Raw genomic sequence first — 16,875 nt, 5'->3', positions numbered from 1 at the left:
TCTCGCAGGGATCTCGCCCACATCTGCTCGGTTATGCCTGAGCCACAGCTGCTCATGGGAGATTTCAACTCCCATGGTACATGCTGGGGGGAACTGTACGATGACAGCCGTTCAACTTTGATATATGACCTCTGCGACGACTTAAGCATGACCATTCAGAACACCGGAGAAGTTACGCGAGTGGCGCCTCCGGCTAAAGTTGGCAGCCCTAGAGACAGCCGATTAGACCTCTCAATCTGTTCGAGCTCACTATCGCTGGAGTGCACATGGAGGGTTATCCTGGATCCTGGATCCAGGATATTGGCATCGATTCGTCGAGGGTTTGTCGCGCGAGATGTCGATAAGAACTATATGGAACGTCGGTTTGGAACGCATAGTCGGTTAATGAGGATCAAGAAAGCTCTCCTCGGTGGATTCTCAAGTTCGCAAAAAAAGTTTGTCCAGATTGCGTACCTCCCAAGCAACACACATGTTATAATAGAGTTACGACAGCGCAAGTTTTGGTTGTATAGAAGTTTTTTTTACGTAGTTCTAACATTGTGTTGAAATAACGTAAAATAAACTTCTATACAACCAAAACTTGCGCTGTCGTTACTTTTATATAACATGTGTGTTACTTGGGCTGTGGAGCGAATAATTCGGGATGTTTCAGAAGACAGAGACGACATGGATAGTAGCGGTTTCCGGCCATTTGGCCGAATGTCGATTGGCCGAACGCCATTTGGCCGAATGCCATCTGGCCGACCCATTTGGCCGAATTATGATCAAAGGATTCAAAGGAAGTTTTTGACCTTCCAACTACCAATATGACTATCAGAAATATTCCCTTCTTTTAATGATAGGCTATTCTTTCTAGTTGTGACATTCAGGGATTAGTTGGCGTTGAAACTGACAATATTTTATCAAAGATTTTTCCTTCTTTGAATCATATGCTGTTCTTTTGAGTTATACTGATACGAGGAACAGTGGCGTGGCCATGATTTTTTGGCCAAACGGCATTCGGCCAAATGGCATTCGGCCAAATGACCCTTCAGGCCAAATGGCGTTCGGCCAAATGGCGTTCGGCTAAATGACCCGGAACCGGATAGTAGCGTGGTTCAAAAAATCGTTTTTGCTCCACACCGCTTATTCGATTCTATGTCAGAGACATAGATGATTGTCTCATGGAAAATTGCACGTTAAGGAGGTGCCTCCCTTTGCAGAGCCCCTTTTTATCGTTTTTCCTCGCTACGACTATGTATGAGAAATTATTATGAAAGCCAGTTGGATTGCTACTCTTGAATTGAGCAGACGTGATTCTACTTACCTCCGTGCTTTTAGTTTCCGTCGAGTTTCTTCTAGTAGTTCTTAACAGAAGTTGGCGCCCGTGCGCCTATCGGTTGATGCACCGTTTTGAAAAACCTCAGACGGGGGCATCAAAATGACTTCGCGGAAAATCCGGGAAAACACATTTCGGATCGATTTCTCGAACATTCCGAAGAAGCCATCCTTCAAGGAGGTTCATTCCTTCGTCGCGCGTGAACTCGGGCTCTCACGGGAGAACGTACAACGTATTCAAATTAGTCATGTGTATGCATGTGCCTTCGTACAAACTGTGGATGCTGCTACAGCTGAACAAATTGTGAAGCATCACGATAACAAACATGAATACGAGTGTAACAAAAAGAAATACCGTCTTCGTATCTTCATGGAAGATGGATGCACACAAGTAAAACTACACGATCTCTCTTCTGATGTGAGTGACGAGCAGATAACACAACACATGGCACAGTATGGTGATGTAGTGTCAATACATGAGCTTGTCTGGAGCGACGACTATGAATTCAGCGGGTTGTTTACAGGGATCAGACTGGTTCGTATGGTTCTGAAACAGCAAGTCAAATCGTACATTAACATCGGAGGTGAGTGCACCTACGTGACTTATTCTGGACAGCGTGCCACATGCCGGCATTGTGGGGAATATATCCATACCGGTATTCCCTGCATTCAGAATAAGAAACTGTTAGCACAGAAGGCCAGCGTGAATGAGCGTCTGAGTTCCGCTAAGCCAAGCTCTTACTCCGATGCCGTTCGGAATGCACCACCTCGCTCTGCATCGACAAACAGCAATACTGATCGTGTTGAAAGGCAATCAACGAAGAATCTCAGTGGTCGTGAACAAATGAGCGCCACCTTCGTAGATGTTTCAAAAACCAAGCCTGCTGAGAAGACAAACCCACAAAACGACATATCTCCTTTCGAAAGTCGTGAATCTTCTTCCTCATCGCAGAAAACTAGTCAGCAACTTCTACGGTCAAACGAACAATCCCTAATGATGGACATCTCTCCGGACTCTGAGCTACCACAATTCAGAGTTCCAATTCTTCCTGCAGCTGCGGAGAAAACAATTGGAAAACACAAACGAGACGACGATAGCGGTACTGACGGTTCATCGGCTTCACAAACTAGAGAATCGCGGCCGCGTACCAGGAAAACCCAACCGAAGGCTCTACGATCAGAAGAACAATGAATTTTTTCTCATATAAGCTAGCTTCAATTAATACTAATACAATCTCCAGCGCAACCAAAATAAATGCGCTGCAGTCTTTCGTGCGTATGCACGACTTGGATATAATACTCCTACAAGAGGTCGAAAACAGTCAACTAACGATTCCTGGCTATAACGTTATTACTAATGTAGACCACAATAAACGAGGCACAGCTATAGCATTAAAATCCCACATTCGTTTTTCGAACGTGGAGAGAAGCTTAGATACGAGACTGATCGCACTTCGGATTAACGGCTCTGTCACTATCTGCAATCTGTATGCACCTTCGGGAACACAGCTCCGAGATCAACGTGAATATCTCTTTAGTAACACTCTTCCTCACTACATACGGCAATCTAGTGAGTACACAATTATTGGTGGAGACTTCAACTCGGTAATACACCCACGAGATGCGACTGGAGAGAGTAACTTTAGCGCAGCTCTCCGGAACACGATACAACAGCTTCAAATGATCGATGTGTGGAATTCGTTGAGCAGAGGTAGAAACGGTTATACGTATATACGTCACAATACAGCATCTAGAATCGATCGTTTGTATGTAAGCAGTAATCTTCGGAGTCAGCTTCGGGAAGCTGATGTGCATGTGTGCCCATTTACGGATCACATGGCACTGACTGTTAGGCTGTGCCTGCCGTATCTAGGCAGGGACCATGGCAAGGGGTTCTGGTCTATCAGACCGCATATTCTGTCAGCGGATAATCTGGAGGAGTTTGAACATAAATGGACATACTGGACTCGGCAGAGAAGGAATTTCAACTCGTGGATGGAGTGGTGGGTCCACTTTACAAAGCCGAAGATACGCTCTTTCTTTCGTTGGAAGTCGCGCGAGAAGTTCATGGAATATCATCAACAGCATCAAAACTTGTACGCCCAACTGAGGAGAGCCTACGATGCATACTACGGGAATCCGACGATAATTGTGACCATCAATCGTCTGAAGAGTGAAATGCTACTACTACAACGGAAGTTCTCGGAAGCTTTTTTCCGAATCAACGAAAACCACTTTCCTGGGGAGCCTCTCTCGGCTTTTCAGCTTGGGGAGAGAAAACGTAAGCGAACTACGATCGAAACGTTAACAACAAACGAAAACGAGGTTCTTGACGAATCTGCAAGCATACAGCAGCACGTGGTGGAGTACTACCGCACTCTCTTCTCGCAAGGAGAGATTGATGAACAGGGACTATATGACTGCGATAGGGTGGTCCCAGAAGATAGTGTGTCAAATCGAGGTTGCATGGACGAAATTACAACGGAAGACATCTTCATTGCCTTGAAAGCTAGTTCGTCGAGGAAATCCCCCGGGTCTGACGGTATTCCGGTGGAATTCTACATCAAAACGTTCGACATAATTCATCGTCAACTGAATCTTATTTTAAATGAGGCAGTACATGGCAACTTTCCACCAGCGTTTGTAGAAGGAGTTATTGTCTTAGTTAAAAAGAAAGGAAATGACACTACAATCAAAGGATATCGACCAATCTCGCTTTTGAATTGTGATTATAAGCTCCTCTCCCGTATAATCAAAAATCGCTTGGATCAAATCCTAAAAGAACATACCGTTCTTAATTCTGTGCAAAAATGCTCAAATGGCAGAAGAAATATATTCCAAGCAACACTGTCAATTAAAGACAGGATCGCATTCTACAAAGAACATAGGAGGTGTGGGAAACTGATCAGCTTCGACCTTGACCACGCATTTGATCGAGTTGATAGACGTTTCTTGTTTCGGACTATGGGGAACATGGGATTTAACCCTAGGTTAATTGACCTGCTTGAGAAAATTGGAAGACTATCAACTTCGAAAATCTTAATCAACGGACACATCTCCACAGCGTTCCCGATCGAAAGATCAGTACGACAAGGCGACCCCTTATCTATGCAGCTATTTGTATTATACTTACATCCTCTCATCTCCAATCTCCAAAACATTTGCAATGGACCTGATGATTTGGTAGCTGCATATGCCGATGATATAACCATCATCACCTCATCGCCACACAAAATCGAGAGCGTAAAAAATGCCTTCACTACTTTTGAACGTCGAGCGGGTGCAAGATTGAATCTACAGAAAACCCTCTCTGTTGACATTGGGCAAGTATCTCCAAGGAATCGAATACAAGTGAGTTGGCTGAACACGGAAAACAAACTGAAGATTTTGGGCATAGTGTATGTGAACTCGATCCGCCTCATGTCCAAGTTGAATTGGGACTCTCTCGTTTCTCAGTTTGGACATCAGCTGTGGAATCATCGCACACGAACGCTATCAATACATCAGAAGATCTCCCTGCTGAACACATATGTAACTTCAAAAATCTGGTATGTGTCCTCTATAGTGATTCCAAACAACTGTTACGTTTAAATTCGTTGATGTGTAGAACAAATCTAGAATAAATAATTTGCCTATACAAAATTCCCTCTGAAATGACATTCAGAGCGCACCACACTCGCTACCATTGAAACACCCCTCACGCTAGTCCGACAAACAATAAATCCGACAACAGCTATGCGAGAAACGCTGTCACAAACACCACCGCAGCGCAAGTGTCTGACGACTGGAAGGAAGAACGACGACCGTTTTCACTGACCAGCCCATCAATCATTCGTTTCCAGCCGCCATCGCGAAAGGTTAGCAAAAGATCGCGAGTGAAATCTTGCTCCTGGTTCGTAGTGCTAAGTGCGAAAACCGAGGGAAAAACCCCTGCAGTGAGAAAAACGTGGTTTCCCCAGCACAGAACGCTGTAGTGTCGGAAGATTTCTCCGCTTCAGGGCACGAAAGCCGCCCATCAATCCCGGACGTCACACCACGAGGGAAATACGACCGAGGAAGATCCGGGTGAAACCGCATGGTGAGCCAACACGGCGCGGGAGGCCAACGACTGTGCCCGGTGAGTAGTAAGCAGACTCGAAACACACACATCCCAGTGCTAATTTTAGTGATTCGTGATAGGCAAATCAAAAATCAGTTTCGGACGTTCTACGACGTTCCGGACGTCGCACGACAGTTCCGGTGAGGTGCGCAAGCTTCCGCCTGGTCCAGGGACGAAGAACACGCTTCCGGGTGAGTTTCACATTCTGCGGAGTGAAAGAGCGGCAGAGAACTAACCTCAATCTCTTGCAAGTAGGCGATTTTCTCCTGAGTCCACGACGTGCACGCAAACAGCGCGATTGGCATCGGCGATTAGTATCCGTGAAGAACACAAGCAGAATCCATTGGTGAGTAACTATTTTCGGACGATCTCCAGCGCAAGCTAATGTTTTGCTGCAAATCAGGTGGCGCAAAAACCGGATCGACAGCACGTGCATCGAACGCATCGTGGCCGACGGACCCGAGCACAACGGGGACGCAAGCGAGGGAGGCCTCACCTACGATTCAGCAACCAAGGATCGATTGAAAAACCCCTGTATAGGGTAAGAGACCGCAACCTAGACACATGTGACCAAAATCCTAATCGATTGCTCGATAGGGTTTTTCTATTTTTGCAGTTTTCATTCCCAAGACGTGCTGGACGAGCGGAGCGCGGTCGCCAGAGGTGCTCAACCGCGACGGAACACGAACGGCGAATCGTAAACGAACATCTGAAGCAAATTCCGATTCATGGGTCAGTTACCGTGGAACGGTGACTCGGATAACCCCACGATGAAGGGGGCTCGGTCGGAGCCAATAGCGCGGCTCAAGATAGCGTTGTCGACGGGTTTCGCAGCGATGTTGTGGTAGCTTCGGTACCGTGAGTACCCTAAGTTAAGATCAAAATTGTATGGGTAGATAACAAAGCTAGCTAGTTAGGGAGAATAGGGGAGAAGGGGACAAAATGAGCCTCAAATATATGTAATTAAAACGTAACTTATGATTTGTGATTTTCTTGTTGCGCTTTAGCCCTACAGTGTTTGTGACTCCAGACTCTCGATATGGTAGTTTGGCTCTACCGCTACCGGGAACCTGGCAACACTGGCGCCCAACTGAAAATCCACAATTAAACTACCGTTTAGCGATTTTTTTTGGTTTGTGATCTTAAGATTTGGTTTTGTGCCTTTTTGGTTATCCGGCCTACGATAACCAATATATTTTAGCCCTTTACGCATAAAATTCGATACATAACATGGACTACACACACTTAACAGACGAAGAGGTGACGTATGAGCTGGCTCTGCGTCACGTAGTAAATTTAGGACCCACTACCCACAGAGGGAAAGTCCTCCGTCTGAAGGCACTCCTCCAGGAGGAAGCCTTAAGAGATAACCAGCCCACTAGCTCAGCCCATGTAATGAGTCCACAGTCAAACATTGAATACTGTGAAACTCAAATACAGCAGCTGCACATAAGCACTGAAGCGGCCATTCGAACAGCCGATAGGGCTGCGATCAGTCAATGTCGAACGCGGCTGACCCACTATCGCGACAGATTACGTTTGATCAATCCTCCGATCGAATTGAGAGAATTGCATGGAATGTTAACCATGCACGTAACTGTTTTACTCAACAAAGTGAATGGTACTAGTGTAGTGAGTAGTGTGCAACGCGGTGAGATCGAGGTGAATCATACTAGTTCAACGGGTGCCATAAGAAGAACCAACAACGAAGAGGAAGGAGCAGTCGGTGGAATGGCGGATGCCACGATTCCAGTGGGAAACAATTCAAATCAAGAATCCACACCACCGCCAGCATCACAGCCGCCTCTGATGACGTCATTCTCTGGTGGACAGGGACGAGGATTGCTGTTTTCGAGTTCGTTTCGAGCGCGAGACAACGAAGATGGAGGTGAAACACAGCCTAGACAACGGAACACCTCACCACCGCCTCCCTACCTTCCACGGGAGCGAGAAACATGGAACCGGACAGCTCGAGAAACACAATCACGAGAAGTTAACGAGCTGCAATCGAGAATAGTGGAGATGCAGGAAAGAGAGCAGCGGATGCACGAAGAATACTGTCGAATGCGGGACGATCTGGAGCGGCTAGTGCGTCGAGAACGACCAGCGCCGGAACGAGTGGATGATCGACGGATTCAGAAGGCCGTGCACAACTGGCCTTTCAAGTTTCGCGGCGAGAAGGACACTACATCACTCAACGTGTTCCTAGATCGCGTGGAAACATTCGCGAGGTCGGAAGGCATGAGCGACGCCACACTCCTGAGTTCGATCAAGCATCTACTCCAGGAGGACGCAATCGACTGGTACTCACGAGCAACGTCGCAGAACCTGTTGCGGACTTGGGACCAGTTCAAGCGGGAGATCAGAAGGGAATTCCTGCCGAGCGGATACTCCCAAATTCTGCGTCTGGAAGCCAGCTTTCGATTTCAAGGAAGGGAGGAATCCTTTGCGAAGTTCTACCGAGATATCTCAGCGCTTTTCCGCTTTGTCGATCCACCAATTCCAGACGACGAAAAGTTCTTTCTGGTGAAGAAGAACATGAACGAGAACTACGCAGCCATCGTCACAGCAGCGAGGCCTCGTTCACTGGAAGAAATGGTGGAAGTCTGCACCGGATACGACGAGACGAGGATGCTTCTGAACAGGCAGCGCAGGATTCCCATTCCGCACAGCGCGCTTCTGGAACCGAACTTCGCTACGCCAGTAGTAACCAGCAGACCACCACCGGTTCAGCATCACCAACAGTCACAGCGGTTCAACAGAGTTCACGCCGTGGAGGTGGAAGAAGGCGCATTCGAGCACGAAGCAGCGGAGGTAGGACCAGAAGACAATTGGCAGCACAACATCGACGAACTGATGGAGCAAGTCAACGCGTTGAAGTTGAACATTGAGCGGAGATCTGCGAGACCAAGCTTTGCCGCACGCGACGAAAGGCAGCCAAGGCCAACGGATAGGTACAACCGGACAGAGGCTGACGTCCTGCGAGTAGCGCGGCAGTACACAAGAGATGCGCAAACCGCGGCACAGCAGCAGCGGCCGCAAACCGCATCATACCAGACTCGGCTACCACAACAACAGCAAGAACAGCCGCTAAGAGCACAGGGCTGGCAAGCACGACAGTGGATGCCAAGCTCGGATCAGAGCGACAATAACCAAAGAAGTCAACGTCTGCTGCCAGAACCAGCCAGGCAACGGGGAGATCGCCAGATACAACAGGAAGAAGCTCCGAACGGCCAACGAATAGCAATGCTTTGCTGGAACTGCGACGAGGAGGGTCACAGGTTCATGGACTGTCCGAAGCCGCAAGCCATCCTATTCTGCTACCGTTGTGGAAGGAAAGGCTACTCGTTGCGCAGTTGCTTCACGTGCCGCATGGACGCGGTAAACTACCAAGCGGAGAACCAGCAGTAGAGGGGAGCAGCTCTCCGCAAAATCTCGGAGACCCCTCCGATATCCCGGAATTTCAAAACCTCAACTCGATCATTATCAACCCCGGAAGTGACAATCGACCACACGCCGTCATATCAGTGCTGGGCAAGGAGTTAACAGCTTTGCTGGATAGCGGAGCAAACTGCTCCCTACTAGGAGGAAAAAGAGTCGAGCTGGCGGAAGACTGCGGTTTGCAGAAAGGAAACGTCAGCGGCGGAATAAAAACGGCGGACGGCACAAGACACAACATTTCGCATTTCGTCTATCTCCCAATAGTGTATAACAACCGCAACGAAGTTCTTCCAGTGCTTTTGGTACCTTCGATTCCAGACTGCGTCATCCTAGGAATGAACTTCTGGGAAAAGTTTGGCGTCAAAGCGGTGTGTTGCACACTAGAAGCGAAGCAGGAAGACCAGATCAGCGAAGACCACGAGATGAAGCAGCTCAATCCCGAACAACAACGGCGCCTAGAGCAGGCGATCCATAAGTTTCCGAAAGCGGTAGAGGGAAGACTAGGACGGACGAAGCTGTACGAGCATCGAATCGATGTGGGGAATGCACCGCCCCGTAAACAACGGCATTACCCTATGTCGCCGTATGTTCTACAGGAGGTCAACAAGGAGATCGACCGGATGATAGCGCTGGACGTCATTGAGGAGGCGCAGTTCTCGCCATGGAACAATCCGCTGGTCGCCGTCAAGAAGAAAACTGGGCAGTATCGCGTCTGTCTGGACGCGCGGCACCTCAACTCCATCATGGTGAACGAGGGCTATCCGATACCCCAGATTGCAGCGATCACCAACAACCTCCGAAGCAGCAAATACATTTCTTCGATCGATCTCAAGGATGCCTTCTGGCAGCTACCACTTCATCCAGGTTCGAGACAACTGACAGCCTTCACCGTTCCATCCAGAGGCCACTTCCAATTCAAGGTGGTGCCTTTCGGGCTGTGTACGGCAAGTCAAGCCCTAGCGAGACTTATGACCCACCTATTCGCCGATCTAGAACCGCTGGTATTCCATTACCTAGACGACATCATCATCTGTTCCGAGACATTCGAAGAGCATATCGCTCTGCTCGAAGAAGTAGCCCGCCGGCTACGCCAAGCGAATCTCACGATTTCATCGGAGAAGTCCAAGTTCTGCCGGAAGAGCATGAAGTACCTAGGCTACGTGATCGACGAGCAAGGTTGGCGAGTAGACGACGAGAAGATCCAAGCGATCGTACAATTCCCGACTCCAACAACGCGCAAAGAAGTGCAGCGATTTCTCGGTGTTTGCAACTGGTACCGACGCTTCATCGCTGGTTTCTCGCAGCTAGCAGCTCCGCTAACAAACTTGACGTCAGGGAAGACCAAGTTCCGTTGGAATCCGATAGCTGAAGAAGCGTTCCTAAAGCTGAAAGCAGCTCTGGTTTCGGCACCGGTACTGGCGATGCCGGACTACAGCAAACCGTTCGCCATAGCGTGCGATGCCAGCGACACAGCAATCGGAGCAGTGCTAACGCAGGAGATCAACGGCGAGGAACATCCCATCAGCTACTTCTCGCAGAAGTTGTCAGCGTCGGAGAGAAAGTACTCGGTCACGGAGCGGGAGTGCCTCGCAGTGATCCGAGCGATCGAGAAGTTTAGAGGCTACGTAGAAGGAATCCGGTTCATTGTCCACTGTGACCATGCAGCACTCAGCTACCTGAAGTCGATGAAGAACCCGACGGCTTTGATGAGCCGGTGGCTGTTGCGTCTGAACGCGTTTGATTTCGAGATCCGGTACAGGAAGGGTTCCATCAACGTTGTTCCAGATGCTCTCTCGAGGACGGTGACAGAAGCAGTCTTCACGGTAGACCAAGTCCTGGATCCGTGGTACAGGAAGCTGGTGGACAGAGTAAAGAGCGAAGGAGATAAGTTCCCGGACTTCCGCATAGCAAACGACACGCTATTCAAGAACTGCCGTTGCAAGGACGAAGTGGGAGCAGTTTACCACAAGTGGAAGCAAGTCGTTCCGAAAGAAGAGAGGTTCCAGCTAATCCGAAGATTCCACGACGAACCGGCAGCAGCGCATCTTGGTTTCTACAAGACCTGGCACAAGCTACAAGCCCACTACTACTGGCCACAGATGCAACAGGAGATTCACGATTACGTTATGAACTGTTCGACCTGCAAAGCGTGCAAGGCACCGGGGAAAAGAATGATGCCACAAATGGGAAACCCGAAGCCGGCGAAGACTCCTTGGGAGATGATATCGGTAGACTTTGTCGGTCCGCTCACACGTTCAAAACGAGGAAACACAGTGCTGTTGGTAGTAGTCGACTGGGTCAGCAAATACGTAATTGTCAAGCCGATGCGCGCAGCAGATTCGCAGAAGATGGTGGAGTTCCTGGAAGAAGAAGTTTGCCTGAAGTTCTCTCGGCCACGGCTAATACTGTCCGATAACGGGAAGCAGTTCGAATCGATGGTGTTCAAGTCCTGGCTAGCGAAACACAAGATAGGCCACATGAAGACAGCGTTCTACTGTCCGCAGGTCAATAACGCCGAACGCGTCAACCGCGTCGTAGTAACCTGCATCCGGGCATTGTTGGACGGCGATCATAGAGAGTGGGACGAAAAGCTACCGGCGATCACGGCGGCTATAAACGCTGCTCGGCACGAAGCGACGGGCGTCAGTCCACACGAAGCCAACTTTGGACGAAACCTGTTGTTGCACACGGATCTATACACGCAGCAGGAGCTCAACACGCCAGAAGACCCGAAGGTAGCGCAGGATCTGCGACTCTCTGCGATTCGTCGAATCCAAAAGCTTATCATCGAGCGTATTAAGAACAACCACCAGCGGGCGAAGCAGCGATACAACCTTCGCACAAGATCAGTAGCGTTCAAAGTCGGAGACCTAGTTTGGCGGCGATCGTTCGTACTCTCCTCGAAGGCGGACCAAATAAACAGCAAGCTCGAGCCGAAATTCGTTCCGGCCATCGTCAAGGAGATCATCGGGACGAACCTGTACGTGTTGGAGGATGTTCTGAGCGGCAAGAAGGGGAGGTTCCACGCGAAGGACATCAAGGCAGACTAAGCGAAAATGTGCAAGCTATGAAAACAGGCAGTGCCTGTCAACGAAGAAGCGAACGCTGAAGAAAACACCACAATTGGGCATCATTACAGCGAACAGGAGGGCAGACAAGTTCCAACCGGATTCTGCACTTCTGTAACACCGATTTGACGACTACATCTACTGGAATCTTCGTTACTAGCAGCGAGATTCCGGGCTGTTCAAGCTATGTACACAGGCGGTGCCTGTCAACCACGAAGCAGTCAAGCTAGCCGAAACACCAATCACGGGGAGATTTGATCACGAGAGCTGAAGGTGAGAAGCCGTCGCAATACTGCTCCACCACAGCAACACCGATTGTGAGTCGACAGCAAGGATTTCCGTACATCCGTACGAGGTTCCACAATGTTAAAGCTATGTCCGCAGGCAATGCCTGTCAACCATGAGTACCACGCTCCAAAAATACGTAACAAACCGGAAAATGGTAGAAAGTCAGGTGTGATGAGCAATAACTTCTTTACGACTACCTCTCCACCTCGACAAAACAGCCAGCTTTCTAGTAGACCACGATCTTGAACGATTTGCGATTCCATCACCCGATCCGTCAGAAGGCCGAGCAAGTAGGAGAATCAACATGCGGTACCCAAACACTTCCATCGCGCCAGGAGGTGTACCGTGAGCCGTTCGCCAAGCGAGAGAAATGGCACCCTGTGATTCTGGAAACGGGACGCAGGTTTCTCGTCAAGGCACCAGATGTATTCTCTGATAGGAGGAGTGGAGACCCGGAGATCGACGACCAAACATCGGTTCGGCGCGGAGTCGAAGCTTACGGCCACTATCAGGCGCAGGGAGACAGCAACTGGAGAGCTTTGGGAGAGCAGGAGGATGTAGCAAGAAGCCTACAGCGGGCGCGGGAAATTGGAACCCTGAAAACCATCGTGAGTAGGGAGGCTCCAAATACCAGGACAAAGACACGCCAAACACCAGGACGAATCGACAGCCTACTGAAGGCGAGGAAGACTGGGACCCTGAAAACAGCAGTGAGTAGGGAGGCTCCAGATATCATGTCAAAGAGCGCCGCAACCATCAGCCTACAGCGGGCAAGGGAGACTGGGACCCTGAAAACAGTAGTGAGTAGGGAGGCTCCAGATACCAGTACAGAGAGCACAGCAGTCATCAGCCTACAGCGGGCGTGGGAGACTGGGACCCTGAAAACAGTAGTGAGTAGGGAGGCTCCAGATACCAGTACAGAGAGCACAGCAGTCATCAGCCTACAGCGGGCGAGGGAGATTGGGACCCTGAAAACAGCAGTGAGTAGGGAGGCTCCAAACACCACTACGAACAACCCAGCGAATCGACAGACTACAAAGAGCGATCAACATGCGGTACCTAAACACTTCCATCGCGCCAGGAGGTGTACCGTGAGCCGTTCGCCAATCGAGAGAAATGGCAACCCGGTGATTCTGGAAACGGGACACAGGGATCTCGTCAACGCACCAGATGTATTCTCTGATAGGAGGAGTGGAGACCCGGAGATCGACGACCAAACATCGGTTCGGCGCGGAGTCGAAGCTTACGGCCACTATCAGGCGCAGTGAGACAGCAACTGGAGGGCATTGAGAGAGCAGAAGGACGTAGCAGGCAGCCTACGGCGGGCGAGGGAGATTGGGACCCTGAAAACAGCAGTGAGTAGGGAGGCTCCAAATACCAGGACGAAGATGCGCAGCAACCAACAGCCTACAGCGGGCGAGGGAGACTGGGACCCTGAAAACCGTCGTGAGTAGGGAGGCTCCAGATACCAAACGATCCTGACAACGAGTGAAGCGCAACAACACCCCGAGGAGCCCTCACACCGAAACACACCAAATGGTCATGCCGTTAGCCGATCGAGACAAATCGAGCCCACCATCAAGAATTCGACCATCCTCACTACACAGAGCTATGAGTGGCACCACTACGAAGGAAGAGAACACGATCTCGGCAATCCAAGCACATCCACGACTGGATGGTGCACACGAACCCTCAAGTGTTTCCAGTCAATTCGAATGCGTGGCCAAGGGTTAAAGATCTGGGGGTCGTCATGAAATCTTCATCCCAAAAGTAACGCGACCAGGGGCGCGGTAAAACCCTATTTCCCGGGCTCATGACGATTTAGATTAGTAAATGTTTCTTTTCTCAGAACATGCACAAACCAAAACAAACCAATTTTGTCCTTGTAGATAGTCTGTAAATATAGCTTCTTAATGTTTTGTGTGCGATTAAGCCTATTTTAGTCAATACAATAGGCTAGAATCCGATTTGAATGTTTTGCCGTAGGATTCGTGGAAGCTGGACAAGGACATTGGTCAGAGACGATTTGAGAGGTCGAAGATTTTGCCAGGCGCAGCTGGCGTGAAGTTTAGTTTAGCATTAAGATTATGCAGTTTGGAGGATAGAGAAGATTTGGCAAGCGACCAAGGCTTGCGTATGAGTTTGGGTTTAGTTGAGGAAAAGATGTAACTTGAGGTCTGCTCAAGAGTTAGGCTGACCGACTTGTCTCTGACCATCATCCTAGGAGGATGAGTTAGGATTTTGTGAATTTTTCATAAATCGTTTGATCACCGATTTATGAAAAATTCTTCCGCTACGGTAGAGTTGTGTTACGTTTAAATTCGTTGATGTGTAGAACAAATCTAGAATAAATAATTTGCCTATACAAAATTCCCTCTGAAATGACATTCAGAGCGCACCACACTCGCTACCATTGAAACACCCCTCACGCTAGTCCGACAAACAATAAATCCGACAACAGCTATGCGAGAAACGCTGTCACAAACACCACCGCAGCGCAAGTGTCTGACGACTGGAAGGAAGAACGACGACCGTTTTCACTGACCAGCCCATCAATCATTCGTTTCCAGCCGCCATCGCGAAAGGTTAGCAAAAGATCGCGAGTGAAATCTTGCTCCTGGTTCGTAGTGCTAAGTGCGAAAACCGAGGGAAAAACCCCTGCAGTGAGAAAAACGTGGTTTCCCCAGCACAGAACGCTGTAGTGTCGGAAGATTTCTCCGCTTCAGGGCACGAAAGCCGCCCATCAATCCCGGACGTCACACCACGAGGGAAATACGACCGAGGAAGATCCGGGTGAAACCGCATGGTGAGCCAACACGGCGCGGGAGGCCAACGACTGTGCCCGGTGAGTAGTAAGCAGACTCGAAACACACACATCCCAGTGCTAATTTTAGTGATTCGTGATAGGCAAATCAAAAATCAGTTTCGGACGTTCTACGACGTTCCGGACGTCGCACGACAGTTCCGGTGAGGTGCGCAAGCTTCCGCCTGGTCCAGGGACGAAGAACACGCTTCCGGGTGAGTTTCACATTCTGCGGAGTGAAAGAGCGGCAGAGAACTAACCTCAATCTCTTGCAAGTAGGCGATTTTCTCCTGAGTCCACGACGTGCACGCAAACAGCGCGATTGGCATCGGCGATTAGTATCCGTGAAGAACACAAGCAGAATCCATTGGTGAGTAACTATTTTCGGACGATCTCCAGCGCAAGCTAATGTTTTGCTGCAAATCAGGTGGCGCAAAAACCGGATCGACAGCACGTGCATCGAACGCATCGTGGCCGACGGACCCGAGCACAACGGGGACGCAAGCGAGGGAGGCCTCACCTACGATTCAGCAACCAAGGATCGATTGAAAAACCCCTGTATAGGGTAAGAGACCGCAACCTAGACACATGTGACCAAAATCCTAATCGATTGCTCGATAGGGTTTTTCTATTTTTGCAGTTTTCATTCCCAAGACGTGCTGGACGAGCGGAGCGCGGTCGCCAGAGGTGCTCAACCGCGACGGAACACGAACGGCGAATCGTAAACGAACATCTGAAGCAAATTCCGATTCATGGGTCAGTTACCGTGGAACGGTGACTCGGATAACCCCACGATGAAGGGGGCTCGGTCGGAGCCAATAGCGCGGCTCAAGATAGCGTTGTCGACGGGTTTCGCAGCGATGTTGTGGTAGCTTCGGTACCGTGAGTACCCTAAGTTAAGATCAAAATTGTATGGGTAGATAACAAAGCTAGCTAGTTAGGGAGAATAGGGGAGAAGGGGACAAAATGAGCCTCAAATATATGTAATTAAAACGTAACTTATGATTTGTGATTTTCTTGTTGCGCTTTAGCCCTACAGTGTTTGTGACTCCAGACTCTCGATATGGTAGTTTGGCTCTACCGCTACCGGGAACCTGGCAACACAACTCTCACATTGCGAAGCTGACTGCGTTAATGGGAAGCTTTATTTGGAGTGGGTTTACGACGAGAGTACCGATACAGCAGTTAGCACTGCCCACTGAAGAGGGTGGTTTAAAACTCCAACTGCCTATCTTCAAATCGAAATCGTTGCTGATCAACAGACACCTGCAGGAAGCTGAAGAAATGGCTTTCTATTCAACTTTGTACAGCCGTGAAAACCCACCTAATCTGCAGGTTCTTCCGACAAATTGCCCCTGTCTGAAACTTGTCTGCCAGGAAAGTGCTTATATTCCCACATCTGTACGCGATAATATGACAGCAGGTTCCCTTCACCAGTATTTCGTGCTGAAAACTGAGCGACCAAAAGTGATGCAGAATAGTCCCAACTGCAACTGGAAAGCCGTTTGGCGGAACATATCCGATCGCGGACTCAGCGCGCACGAGAGAGAGATGTGGTATATCCTGGTCAACCAGAAATTGGCACATCAAGCCTTGATGCACCGGATGCAACGAGTGAACTCGCCATCGTGTCTCTTCTGTAATGCACCAATTGAAGATTTGGAGCATAAACTCTCCTCCTGTGTTCGAGTGTCGACAGCATGGGCGGTGTTACAGCATAAGCTGCAGATTATAGTGCCAAATAGAGTGTTTTCGTTTGCTAATCTACTACAACCTGTGCTTAGGGGCATAAGAAGACAAGAGAAACGGAAACTTCTAAAGACATTTATTCAATATGTAATATTCGTTACTAGCCTTGA

The 16,875-nt window shown here is 49.3% G+C and overlaps 3 protein-coding genes across 3 annotated transcripts; all 3 read left to right on the top strand.

Annotated features, from left to right (window-relative positions):
* The first annotated feature begins 1,420 nt into the window (after nucleotides 1-1,420).
* On the top strand, nucleotides 1,421-2,509 carry LOC134290506 (uncharacterized). Its single transcript, XM_062857660.1, has one exon. The coding sequence runs from the start codon at nucleotides 1,421-1,423 to the stop codon at nucleotides 2,507-2,509; it is 1,089 nt and encodes a 362-aa protein (XP_062713644.1).
* A 2,384-nt stretch (nucleotides 2,510-4,893) lies between these two features.
* LOC134290041 (uncharacterized) lies at nucleotides 4,894-6,428 on the top strand. Its single transcript, XM_062856993.1, has 3 exons — nucleotides 4,894-5,434; nucleotides 5,497-5,762; nucleotides 5,820-6,428. Exons 1-3 carry the CDS (start codon nucleotides 5,393-5,395, stop codon nucleotides 5,959-5,961), a joined length of 450 nt encoding a protein of 149 aa, XP_062712977.1. The 5' UTR covers nucleotides 4,894-5,392; the 3' UTR covers nucleotides 5,962-6,428.
* Nucleotides 6,429-6,811: 383 nt separating this feature from the next.
* Nucleotides 6,812-16,030, top strand: LOC109413836 (uncharacterized). Its single transcript, XM_062857659.1, has 3 exons — nucleotides 6,812-8,582; nucleotides 8,633-15,386; nucleotides 15,444-16,030. Exons 1-2 carry the CDS (start codon nucleotides 6,812-6,814, stop codon nucleotides 11,905-11,907), a joined length of 5,046 nt encoding a protein of 1,681 aa, XP_062713643.1. The 3' UTR covers nucleotides 11,908-15,386; nucleotides 15,444-16,030.
* Nucleotides 16,031-16,875: the final 845 nt, after the last annotated feature.

The sequence above is a fragment of the Aedes albopictus genome, chromosome 3 (genome assembly GCF_035046485.1).
Source record: "Aedes albopictus strain Foshan chromosome 3, AalbF5, whole genome shotgun sequence".
NCBI classification, from domain to species: Eukaryota; Metazoa; Arthropoda; class Insecta; order Diptera; family Culicidae; genus Aedes; species Aedes albopictus.
This window is presented reverse-complemented; position numbering and strand designations above follow the sequence as displayed.

Coding starts and splice junctions, on each gene's coding strand:
- LOC134290506 (XM_062857660.1), top strand. CDS start 1,421: ATGACTTCGCGGAAAATCCGGGAAAACACATTTCGGATCGATTTCTCG.
- LOC134290041 (XM_062856993.1), top strand. CDS start 5,393: ATGGTGAGCCAACACGGCGCGGGAGGCCAACGACTGTGCCCG. Junction 5,435..5,496: donor GAGGCCAACGACTGTGCCCG/GTGAGTAGTAAG, acceptor GATTCGTGATAG/GCAAATCAAAAATCAGTTTC. Junction 5,763..5,819: donor AACACAAGCAGAATCCATTG/GTGAGTAACTAT, acceptor GCTGCAAATCAG/GTGGCGCAAAAACCGGATCG.
- LOC109413836 (XM_062857659.1), top strand. CDS start 6,812: ATGAGTCCACAGTCAAACATTGAATACTGTGAAACTCAAATACAGCAG. Junction 8,583..8,632: donor CAATAACCAAAGAAGTCAAC/GTCTGCTGCCAG, acceptor CAGATACAACAG/GAAGAAGCTCCGAACGGCCA.